Genomic DNA, 13,563 nt, shown 5'->3' with positions numbered 1-13,563 from the left:
ACTGTTACACCTGTAGACACTGTTACACCTGTAAACAGTTACATCTGTTACACCTGTAGACACTGTTACACCTGTAGACACCGTTTCACCTGTAGACACCGTTACACCTGTAGACACCGTTACACCTGTAGACACTGTTACACCTGTAGACAGTTACACCTGTAGACACCATTTCACCTGTAGACACTGTTACACCTGTAGACACTGTTACACCTGTAGACAGTTACACCTGTAGACACTGCTACACCTGTAGACACTGCTACACCTGTAGACACTGTTACACCTGTTGACAGTTACACCAGTAGACACTGCTACACCTGTAGACACTGCTCCACCTGTAGACAGTTACACCTGTAGACACTGTTACACCTGTTGACAGTTACACCAGTAGACACTGCTCCACCTGTAGACAGTTACACCTGTAGACACTGCTACACCTGTAGACACTGCTACACCTGTAGACACTGCTACACCTGTAGACACTGTTACACCTGTTGACAGTTACACCAGTAGACACTGCTACACCTGTAGACACTGCTCCACCTGTAGACAGTTACACCTGTAGACACTGTTACACCTGTAGACAGTTACACCTGTAGACACTGTTACACGTGTAGACACCATTACACCTGTAGACACCATTTCACCTGTAGACACCATTACACCTGTAGACACCATTACACCTGTAGACACCATTACACCTGTAGACACTGCTCCACCTGTAGACAGTTACACCTGTAGACACTGCTACACCTGTAGACAGTTACACCTGTAGACAGTTACACCTGTAGACAGTTACACCTGTAGACACTGTTACACCTGTAGACAGTTACACCTGTAGACAGTTACACCTGTAGACACTGTTACACCTGTAGACACTGCTCCACCTGTAGACACTGTTACACCTGTAGACAGTTACACCTGTAGACACTGTTACACCTGTAGACTGTTACACCTGTAGACACTGCTCCACCTGTAGACACAGTTACACCTGTAGACAATGTTACACCTGTAGACACTGTTACACCTGTAGACACTGCTACACCTGTAGACACTGCTCCACCTGTAGACACTGTTACACCTGTAGACAGTTACACCTGTAGACACTGTTACACCTGTAGACACTGTTACACCTGTAGACAGTTACACCTGTAGACACTGTTACACCTGTAGACACTGTTACACCTGTAGACACTGCTACACCTGTAGACAGTTACACCTGTAGACACTGCTCCACCTGTAGACACAGTTACACCTGTAGACAATGTTACACCTGTAGACACTGTTACACCTGTAGACACTGCTACACCTGTAGACACTGCTCCACCTGTAGACACTGTTACACCTGTAGACAGTTACACCTGTAGACACTGTTACACCTGTAGACACTGTTACACCTGTAGACAGTTACACCTGTAGACACTGTTACACCTGTAGACACTGTTACACCTGTAGACAGTTACACCTGTAGACACTGTTACACCTGTAGACACAGTTACACCTGTAGACAATGTTACACTGTTACACCTGTAGACACAGTTAGACACAGTTACACCTATCGACAATTTTCATAGCTGTTCACCCTGCACCCTTCAGTTTAAAGCCCGTGCAGACCTCTATTCAGCAATTAGTTAAAGATTGTAACTAGTCATTTCATGAAATCCCTGTTACTGTGCATTCATTCTGTGAGGGTGGGATCAGCTGCTTCACGTGTTCTTACCCCTTGACTGCATGTCTTGTCTGAAGAGTTCTGGATGTTGTTGTCATGGTCACCAGCCTCTGATCCGCTCTTCTGCTCATCTTTCCCATCCTTCTCCAGATCTTCATCTCCCGAACCCTTCCTGGACAGCTTGGAGGACTGTAGGAGAGTTTTAGACTGAAAACAGGCTTGACGAAACACACAGAGCACACTCTCATTTGCAGCCTGTTTGTTTCTCTCTCTCACTGCTACACTAAACTTGTTCAAGCAGCTCTGTAACCTTCACTACGTACAGTATATGAACGTGCAGGACTCGGTTGCTAGGCAACAGCTGTTGCTAAGCAAGGGCTCAGCTAGAGGCGGCAAGCCTTCAGACTCGAATCCTTCGATGCACTCTTCATCACCCGTCAGGAGATCCACATGCACTTCATCAGGTGTGGGTGAAAACATCTCTGATCTCACACATAAGCTGCGTCCCAAATGATGTACTGCACACTATGCACTTACATATAGTTAGAATTACAGGGGGTACTGGGGGGTACTATACCCCCCAATGAAGACCCCTAACCCTAACCCTAACCCTAACCCTAACCCAAAGGGACAGAAATATCAGTTTTGGGGGGGGTCAGATAATTTTTCTGATATTGTGAAAAAATATAATTACATTTACAATACAAGTCAACTCCTATTTTAACTGTAGGAACATTTTAATGTAAAGCGATTTCAGACACCCCTATTGTGGACCGTACCATAACCACCGTTGCGGAGATAGAGAACGACTCCAACTTCTCAAGCAAGTGTCAACGTTGAATGACAAAACGCTAGTTTCATAAAGTATCATTCTTTTCAACATTCCTTATTTGTAAACATTTAAGGCACAAAACATTCTTCTGAGTGTTTTCAAACAGTGATGTAATGAAACATTGACAATTTATGCTTGAAGGGAGTAAAGCCTCTGGTTAGGCTATTAAGGAAATGTAATTTTGCCAAAAGAAGAACTTTTATTTTAAATAAATGTTCATTTTAAATCAGCCTACTTCAGTGTGATATGTTTCCATATTATCATGCTTAACACTAAGAATTTGAATAATTGTAATGTGATGATCAGATGCAGATATCTAAATCAAAGAATATGGGCGGTTTGCGGGTGGATTATTTATTTTTAATAGTGGATTCGGGGGACTCAAAGTGCACCAGATTAATGAATTTATCTTTAAAATGTACAAAATTTTCTTAGAGATACCAAGATACCAAGCTCCACCAACAAAAAAATGTGGGAAACACATTAGGCTATATAATGATCTACAAAAAAAAAATACACATTTAAATATCTTATTATTAAAGTACATTATTATGATTTTACCACCTCCGCCTCATTTTGAGCCAGGAAAAACCCTGAAATAGGCAATAGGCTTCTTGTAAAGGTATTACTTTGACTAGTAATTAGAATGGCATCTCAGTGCACTTAACTTCTAACTTTGGGGAGTTGATCAAAACAGTTCTCTTTTGGATATATAATAACAATGAGATATTCTGTAGCCTACTGATTATCAGTTTGTCGCATGTTTAGACCTTGTATGTGTGTTGCACAACACCTGTTGCACTTGGCGATCACGGTGGGGATTGATATGGTAGTGGACCATGATGGTCATAGAAGAAGTGAAGGAGCAGTACCCCCCAATTATGGTGGCACTATGCACTTACACTATGTAGTGTATGAGGTTTAAAAGGTTATTATGTCACCCAGCATCAGTCTAATAGTTGAGAGCATGAAGCGTGCACTTTTTCTACTCGCACTATCCCCTGGTTTCACAGATGAGGCTTAAGCCTAGTCCCAGATTAAAGTGCATGTTTGAGCTGTTTTAACTAAAAGCAACTTGTACTGACATATCTTAAAATATGTCATTGCCATTGTTTTGTCTCAAGATGCACATAGTAATGTTTTTTTCTAAGGCATGTTTAGAAAAGCTACTTAAATGTCCTAATTGAACTAAGGTCTAATCCTGGCTTAATCTAAGCCCTGTTTGTGAAACCAGGCCTTTGTATACTGCAAAACAGCTTAAAATAGTGCACAAGTCTGCAAATTGGGCCGCACCAGTACAGTGTGATGTGTTCATCTTTCACACACTCTGCCCCTGCTGACCTTCAGCATCATCAGGATCCATTCAGCTCCAAGAAAACCCAATGAACACATGACATGAATTATGCAGATTTTGTGAAGAATCTCTCTCTCTAAACATCTAATGGAGTTTGTCCTTTCTGTAAACCTGCTTTCAAACAACATGGATTCTGAAATCTATATAGAGATAAAATGACAGACACTCACAGAAACGCTCAGGTACCTTTGAGGATGCACTTTTTTTCCGCTTGGATCCGACCTTGTCACTCTTCATCTTTCCCTCCTCTTCTTCCTCCTCGCTGTCGACTGCGTTCCCTCCTTCCCCCTCCGTCTCCGAGGAGCTCTGCTGCTGCATCACCTGTGTGTGTGTGGGACAGATCAGGTCACGTGACCGACACACACACACCTCAGCTCATGAAATACTGTTACGGATCAGGTCACGTGACCGACACACACACCTCAGCTCATCAAATACTGTAACTCACCTGGTAACCAGTGAATTTGACACCAGGATTGTTTTCAATTTCCCACAGGCCTTCATTAAATCCTTTTCTCTTGTTTGACTTGCCAAACTTGTCCTTATATTCCTTGTAGGGCAGCAGGTCTTTAGGGCCCAGGAACGCCCTAGGAGACACAGATACTGTCACAGGTACAGCCGTCCATCACTAACACAGAGACACGTATCACTGAATCTCACACACACACACACACACACACACACACACACACACACACACACACACACACACACTAACCCGACCCCTAAACCTACCCATCACAGAAAACCTTCTGCATTTTTAGGGAGTTTCTCCCTAAACTGAGGTTTTTGGAGATTTTTTTCAGGTTTTGGTCACTTCTGGGTACAGATTTGTTACCAAAATATAGTTAAGTAGGTACACACACACACACACACACACACACACACACACAAGGCTTACGTCTCATGGGTACCGAAGAAGAAGATGGGGTATTTATTAGCTGGCGGCTTCACGGCTCCCTCTGGCAGCTCATCAATCTAGAACACACACACACACACACACACACAGATCAGCACTTACACATTGTTTGGGAACATTATTTTGAATGTGTGCGATTTTATTCATCCAACCATGTCTGACCTCATGTTTACAGATAAGCTTTTTTCCCAGTTGAACAGATGCATTTTAACCTAATTAGACTTTACATCTTTACACGCATGTTTTCCACTTCTGCTCTTTTGCTGCTGTTCGATTCGAAAAGAAATCATCCTGATCTCACAGCGTCCAGAACTATAACACCTCTTGATCTGAGAATATGGTGGGTTGGGTTTAAAATGAAATCAAAACGCTATTCTGGGCCAGAATCATCTAATAGTTCACACTAACAGAAACGAACGGAACGGTTCTTCGCTGAACGCCAGTCCGGTGTTTTGAATGAAACGGTGTCGCGGGCCGAACGGGCTCTTGTTGGCCCAGATGAGGAACAGCTGCTTCCCCAATAACAACAACAACAACATCAACAACACACACACACACACACACACACACACACACACACACCAGAATAACCCAGAACCAGACCCTTCCCGTGATTCAAACACTTCATAAACGCCTGAAATAACGCAGAGCCCCAAACGACGAGATCAAGCGGACCATTTCACACTACAGACAAAAACATCTTCACACTCATGATCCGCGTGTCGGAGGCTTTTACTGACGCATTTCGATCCATTTCCCGCGGTTTTTGCCCTTATTTCCCCTCAGATAACACCGCTGGAGCTCCGTGTGTGTGTGTGTGTGTGTTCAGCGGCCCCTCTGAGCTCCGGTAACCGGGTATGTGTGAGTGTTTAGCGGTCTCTCTGAGCTCCAGTAACCGGGTGTGTGTGAGTGTTTAGCGGCCCCTCTGAGCTCCGGTAACCGGCCTCCGCGTCTCTCCGCTCCCCGGGTGTGTGTGAGTGTTTAGCGGTCTCTCCCAGCTCCAGTAACCGGCCTCCGCGTCTCTCTGCTCGGCTACAGCTCGTACTCACCCTCGCCGGCCAGTGCGGGTATCCCTTCATCTTGGCGAAAACCAGATCTCCAGCTTTATATTCCCGGGGCCGTGGGCGAGCCATCGCAACACACACACTCACCGAAGCGAAAAACTACACGATAATCCACGGGTCTCGAGCTCCGCGGCGGATGATCGACCATCAATGTTTTGATCGCAGTTAATAAGGAAATAAATAATGAAAGAGGAGAAAGGCCTGGAGAAACACCTCTTCCCTCGTCTTCTTCCTCATTCGTCGTGTAATGTTCAGGGAATGTTATATTTCGTACTTATATGGTATTTTATTCAGTTTAATACACGCGAACTAATTTTATTTCAGACATAACACGTGTTTCAATTCATCTTAAGTTTACTTTTTAAAAGGGTAAAGAAAAACAAGGTGAACCAGAACAGCAATACATTTTCTTTTACAGAATGTCATTCTATTAACAATATTTATTCCAACAACACTGTAGCTCATAGATTCCAAACGGGACATTTACATCTTAGAATAAAAAAAGAAGAAAAGAAGATTAATAATTTGTGGAGTTTTTACAAAAGTTATGAATCTGTGTCACATGAAGAGAGATAATGAGAGGAACTCCTACTTATTCTGCTCATCTGTGTCATTAAAAAACACTAAAGCCGTTCCACAGACTGCAATGATCCAATACATCTGCAACGTAACTTAGTAAATACTCAGAATTAAGCTCAAATCATCACTAGAACCGGACCGGTCCTCCACACAGACCCTGCTTCGGCTCCAGAGCCTGATCAATACAGGAGGACATGGAGGAATATTTCAATGCTACTGATCCCGATCTGACCTCTGACCTCTGATCATAATCATACACTGTCTGTTCGTTGGCCAGAGAAGAACTGAGAAAAAATGCATTATTTTCCTGTTAACACTGCTTTGAAACAATCTATTGCATAAAGCGCTATATAGCCTAAATAAAGGTGACTTGACTTCTTTATTTATTAAGTTAAACGACTGATTAAATGCAGGCGATTCCTAGTTTCCCTATAGATGCATATCATACACTACTCAAAATGAAACATTAAACATGATTCGTCAGTTTCTGTTAGTCCTGTCCACAATCTTATTTTATGACACAAAGTTGTAAAACTTGTAATAGTGATTTGTGTGTTTGCGGAGTTGAATTTGAAAATGCTCAAGCAAATATCAATCAGCTGATGCTTTAAAAAGCCTAAACTGTAAATCCTGATTGTGAGAAACCAAGGCTAGCGATGAATCCTTCAACCGAAGCGACGCTTGATCATGAGTTTATCTCTGCTTAGACTAATAGAGGTTATGTAAAAGTAAGCACAAACACTTTCTCGATGTTTAAAAAATTCTGAACATAAATTCATCTTATGTTTATAGCCTACTTAATAGAAAAAGGAAGAGCCATTTTATTGTGTTTTTCCATTTAATGTAAAAAAATTATCATTAATTCATGGCAACACAAAGTATGTTTTTACAAAATTAATTTCAACTTAGTTTTATAAGTAATACGAGATTCAACTTAATATAAGTCAGTTTTAATATAATTAAAGTTTAAATGACTTTTACAGCCAATTTGATGATACTTATTTTAAAGCAGCAACAGAACTTACATTTTCAAGTTGAAAGAAGTGAATTTGTTTTACAGTGTGTTTTTTATGTTGTTGCAGTTTTGAAACTTTGAACTTGAAACTGCTGTGCTGTATTTTTTCCTGGTAATTTGGCAGTTTTCATTCTCTACCCTGTTTTATGAAGAACATCTCTGGCCTCCATTTCCAAAACTGTAGTAAAGACTGATTCCTGGGCTTTAAATTAATATATATATATATATTGGTTTTCAGACAGGACGGCCACATTTGGACCAAATGATAAAAGGTTGACTTTATGGAGGCAAAAGCTGAGTGGCACGAGACGGATAGACAGCGAGAGCGTCTTCTGTTGACCCTTTTGTTTGAACCACCACCAAGAAATGACAGAAAACAGCTTTACTCTAACCCCATGTTCGGGTTCATCGATGTCTGAAAGTTGGAATTTTTAATCTGTGTAAAAATATTGAATGTTCAGCCAAAATAAAGTGTTAGTTAACTGTGCACCAGCAGTGTAACATGCATCTTTACAGTGAATTATTGCTTCATTTGAGGATTTTCAACTGTTTTTGTTTTGTTTTCCAGTAACATTAATGAGTAGCACAGTAATAAATAAATCTGTGTGTCTGTGTCTCTGCATCTGTGAGGGTTATAGTGGGAATATATAGTGCTGAAGGTTCGCCTGTAGGGGGCAGAACTCTCACACAAACATATGCTGCTTCTTCTTCCTCTTCTTCATCAACACCTCCTGCTCACATCTGAGGCTGTGTCTGAAATCGTCCCCTACAGCCTCGTTCACTATTCCCTACAGTACTCCACTAATATAGACCCTTGAAGGAGTGAATGAAAGCGAGTGAGTGAACTCAGACACTGAGTGCTGGAAGTGCTTTTGTTCTTGCTGTTTAATCATTTGAAATTCAGCAAACTGGCAGCACCAGTAGTAATTAAAAGATTTATCTTGAACTCTCTCATGGAAACTAGCATGTAAAAACCTTAATTAAAAACGTAAGGCTAATTAAACAGGAATATTAACTTGTATGATATTAGCCACATTGGACCAGTGGTTTGGAAATGAATGATGATTGAGCTGTGGCTCCATCTACTGGTCAGACGCGGGACTTCATTCGGCACGACCCTCACAGTGCATTATGGGATTGAATGAGTGCACTCGATAACGTCCACTATGGTTTCGGACACTACAAACTTCTGCGACCGGTCGACCGGATGTGATGTATTCTAATCAAAACTATGAGTGCGAAGCTAGAATTACCAACATTTTAACACTTAAAACGTTATTTTGTAAACACTATTTTACAAAATGGTGGTTATTAATAATTATGGCAGAAATAATGATTTAATAATATTTATGTTGATTAGCAAAGTTGCGTGCGACTGCTGCTAGGGTCAGGAGTGTGTGCAGTGGAAAGGCAGCTTAGACTTTTATAGGATGGAATTTTTTCCTCAGTTTTCACTCTTACAAATCTGAGGTCTTTACACACTGAGTCCGAAATGTTCGTGTGCGTTTTTTCGTATTCATCATTCGGTGGCTCTGAATTGTCAAAACACCGCTCAAAATGCTTGCTACGGATGCGAAAAGGTTTCAGAGGCAGTGTGTGATTAACACAACGTGAGGTATTTATTTTTTAACGCGCGAGAATGTCTGACTCAGTGAGGAAGGACCTTAACTACTCTCTCTTGCGCTACTTGTGGTCATACTTTGACTCTGTTCACACTGAACGAGACACAAGCTCTTAAAGTACATCAGAAATACAACAGGGCATCAGCTTTCTGTCGCAGCACTGATTATACGAGCTCTTCTGGTGTGGAGACCGTGGAGGTTAGGAATGATTCAAATGCAGAGACTAAAATATTGCGTGCTCTTTTTTATTTCTACAGCTCTTTTCTCCTGAATCTTCTGTCCTGCAACTCATGAGACGTGCCGGAGCTGATCTGTGTGTTCGGAAAGACTTCTGCAACTGGAACTGTGGTTCTTCAGTTCTCCACTAGATGGTGATGAAAACCCAATAATAAATCACTGTGAATGGAACAAAAGCAAAATAAAAATAAATTGACAAATTAATCTAATTTGACATATTATTATATGAATCCAAAGGAACACATATGTATTTTGCATTAATTGTTTATTCATACATTTATTGTAAAAGTCTTTTCAGTGCTTGTCTAAATAAGTACATTTCTCTTTTATTTATCATCTTGTCTAAAAGGATTTCAGCTGCCCGTCATGCCAGACCTGCCTATTAAAGACAAGTGGTTTCTATGTTTCTTATATAAAATGAAATGTACCATATTCTCAAAGACTATAAAAGCGGGCAGTCATGGTTCCTCTGCGAGTGTGTTTGCGCTTCATGTGAAGTTAGTCTGATGAAAGCCCAGTGTCGGAGTCACCGCAGGGAACCACACCACACACAATAAATGATCTAAATGTTTGTCATGTTTTTTTCCTCAGATTGTTTTGCCACAGCCGGGCCCGCAGCCTCGACAGAGCAGATCAGCCCTCAGCGCTTGTAACGCAGCCAGACTGGATTGTGGGAAATGAGGCAGACGACCAGTAAATACCAGTTGCCATGAAGCCCTGAAACGGCTCTCCACGATCTCCCTTCACACTCGACTCGGCACATGACAGGCGCTTATTTCCCACAGCGGGGGCTCGTGTGTTAGAGTACAGGCTCTGGCCATCATCATCATCTTCTTCATCATTCTCACTGTAACACCATCTTCATCTTCATCATCCTCATCCTCACTGTAACACCATCATCATCTTCATCATCTTCATCATTCTCACTGTAACACCATCTTCATCTTCATCATCCTCATCATCCTCATCCTCACTGTAACACCATCATCATCTTCATCATCTTCAGCATTCTTACTGTAACACCATCTTCATCTTCTTCATCATCCTCATCATCCTCATCCTCACTGTAACACCATCATCATCTTCATCATCTTCATCATTCTCACTGTAACACCATCATCATCGTCATCATCTTCATCATCCTCACTGTAACACCATCATCTTCATCATCCTCACTGTAACACCATCATCCATCATCATCCTCATCATCCTCATCATCCTCACTGTAACACCATCATCATCTTCATCATGTTCATCATCCTCACTGTAACACCATCATCATCTTCATCATCCTCATCATCCTCATCCTCACTGTAACCCCATCATCCATCATCATCTTCATCATCCTCATCATCCTCATCCTCACTGTAACACCATCATCATCTTCATCATCTTCATCATTCTCACTGTAACACCATCCTCTTCATCATCTTCATCATCCTCACTGTAACACCATCATCTTCATCATCCTCACTGTAACACCATCATCTTCATCCTCATCATCCTCATCATCCTCACTGTAACACCATCATCATCTTCATCATCCTCACTGTAACACCATCATCATCTTCATCATCTTCATCATTCTCACTGTAACACCATCATCTTCATCATTCTCACTGTAACACCATCATCCATCATCATCTTCATCATCCTCATCATCTTCATCATTCTCACTGTAACACCATTCTCACTGTAACACCATCATCCATCATCATCTTCATCATCCTCATCATCTTCATCATTCTCACTGTAACACCATCATCTTCATCATCTTCATCATCCTCACTGTAACACCATCATCATCTTCATCATCTTCATCATTCTCACTGTAACACCATCATCTTCATCATTCTCACTGTAACACCATCATCCATCATCATCTTCATCATCCTCATCATCCTCATCCTCACTGTAACACCATCATCATCATCTTCATCATCTTCATCATTCTCACCATCATTCTCACTGTAACACCATCATCTTCATCATCCTCACTGTAACCCCATCATCCATCATCATCTTCATCATCCTCATCATCCTCATCCTCACTGTAACACCATCATCATCTTCATCATCTTCATCATTCTCACTGTAACACCATCCTCTTCATCATCTTCATCATCCTCACTGTAACACCATCATCTTCATCATCCTCACTGTAACACCATCATCTTCATCCTCATCATCCTCATCATCCTCACTGTAACACCATCATCATCTTCATCATCTTCATCATCCTCACTGTAACACCATCATCATCTTCATCATCTTCATCATTCTCACTGTAACACCATCATCTTCATCATTCTCACTGTAACACCATCATCCATCATCATCTTCATCATCCTCATCATCTTCATCATTCTCACTGTAACACCATTCTCACTGTAACACCATCATCCATCATCATCTTCATCATCCTCATCATCTTCATCATTCTCACTGTAACACCATCATCTTCATCATCTTCATCATCCTCACTGTAACACCATCATCATCTTCATCATCTTCATCATTCTCACTGTAACACCATCATCTTCATCATTCTCACTGTAACACCATCATCCATCATCATCTTCATCATCCTCATCATCCTCATCCTCACTGTAACACCATCATCATCATCTTCATCATCTTCATCATTCTCACCATCATCCTCACTGTAACACCATCATCTTCATCATCTTCATCATTCTCACTGTAACACCATCATCTTCATCATCCTCACTGTAACACCATCATCCATCATCATCTTCGTCATCCTCATCATCCTCATCCTCACTTTAACACCATCATCATCTTCATCATCTTCATCATCCCCACTGTAACACCATCATCCTCATCATCTTCATCATTCTCACTGTAACACCATCATCATCTTCATCATCTTCATCATTCTCACTGTAACACCATCATCCTCATCATCTTCATCATTCTCACTGTAACACCATCATTCTCATCATCTTCATCATCCTCACTGTAACACCATCATCTTCATCATCCTCACTGTAACACCATCATCTTCATCATCCTCACTGTAACACCATCATCCTCATCATCTTCATCATTCTCACTGTAACACCATCATCATCTTCATCATCTTCATCATCCTCACTGTAACACCATCATCTTCATCATCCTCACTGTAACACCATCATCCATCATCATCTTCATCATCCTCATCATCCTCATCCTCACTGTAACACCATCATCATCTTCATCATCATCGTCATCATTCTCATGTCCTGCTAATGTGCTCTGCATATGAGGAGTAGAATCCCGAACGTTTTGCCACTGAACGAAGCCTAACTGACGACCCACGTGTGGGATGTATGAACCGCCTGAGGCAAACTCACCAGAGACCCCAGGGGGGGAAATGTCGGCTGAAGCTGAAGTCAAGAACGAGAATTGTGTGTTGGAACGTCAGAACACTTTACCAAACTGGAAAATTGGCACAACTGACCAAAGAAATGCAACGATACAAACTAAGTATTGTTGTTGTGTGTGAGAGCCGATGGAATACCTTTGGAAAAATAACAACTGCCACTGGAGAGACCTTTCTCTATTCAGGAAACCCCAAAGAAGATGACCCACATACACACGGAGTAGGAATACTCCTTTCAAAAGATGCAGGTAAAAGCCTCATCGAATGGGAACCAATTTCAGAGGAATCATCACAGCTAGCTTTACATCAAAAGGACGTAATATAACAGTTATCCAATGCTACGCTCCCACCAACAATGCCGTATATGAAGAAAAAGAGACCTTTTACCAACAACTACAGGCTGTCTTTCAGAAGAATCCCAAAAGAGACATCAAGATCATCATGGGAGATATGAATGCCAAAATTGGAAAAGATAACAGCGACTGGAGAGGAACAATGGGAACTGAAGGATTGGGGCAGATAAATGAAAATGGGCTCCTCTTTGCCAGCTTCTGTGCCCTCAGTGAGCTAGTGATCGGAGGCAGTCTCTTCCCACATAAACAAATCCATAAAGCTACCTGGATATCACCAGACCACTTCACTGAGAATCAGATTGACCATCTTGCAATAGACAGGAAATGGAGGAGAGTTCTCCTTGATGTCAGAGCCATGAGGGGCGCCGATATAGACTCTGACCACCATCTTCTCATGGGAGAACTCAGAATGAAACTGGCAGTGAAGAAGAAACCTGGGAACAGGGTTCAGAGAAGGTTTGAAACACGGAAACTAAAGGATAATAAAATATGCTGGGAATGGGGAATCCCCCTTCGCAACGGGTTCCAAGC

The 13,563-nt window shown here is 41.6% G+C and overlaps 1 protein-coding gene across 1 annotated transcript in view; it reads right to left on the bottom strand.

Moving 5' to 3' along the window:
- The window catches only part of hdgfl3 (HDGF like 3), an 8,960-nt gene extending 2,869 nt beyond the window's left edge, over nucleotides 1-6,091 (bottom strand). Inside the window, exons 1-5 of the mRNA XM_081372013.1 lie at nucleotides 5,824-6,091; nucleotides 4,757-4,833; nucleotides 4,304-4,442; nucleotides 4,042-4,176; nucleotides 1,721-1,858 (exon numbers count right to left, since the gene is read on the bottom strand). Coding sequence (XP_081228139.1) covers nucleotides 1,721-1,858; nucleotides 4,042-4,176; nucleotides 4,304-4,442; nucleotides 4,757-4,833; nucleotides 5,824-5,907 — 573 coding nt within the window. The 5' untranslated portion in view covers nucleotides 5,908-6,091. The remainder of the gene's footprint in view (nucleotides 1-1,720; nucleotides 1,859-4,041; nucleotides 4,177-4,303; nucleotides 4,443-4,756; nucleotides 4,834-5,823) is intronic.
- Nucleotides 6,092-13,563: the final 7,472 nt, after the last annotated feature.

This window comes from Scardinius erythrophthalmus (assembly GCF_964197995.2).
Source record: "Scardinius erythrophthalmus genome assembly, chromosome: 8".
Classification (NCBI taxonomy): Eukaryota; Metazoa; Chordata; class Actinopteri; order Cypriniformes; family Leuciscidae; genus Scardinius; species Scardinius erythrophthalmus.
Note: the sequence above shows the minus strand (reverse complement) of the source record. Positions and strands in the feature narration are given on the sequence as shown.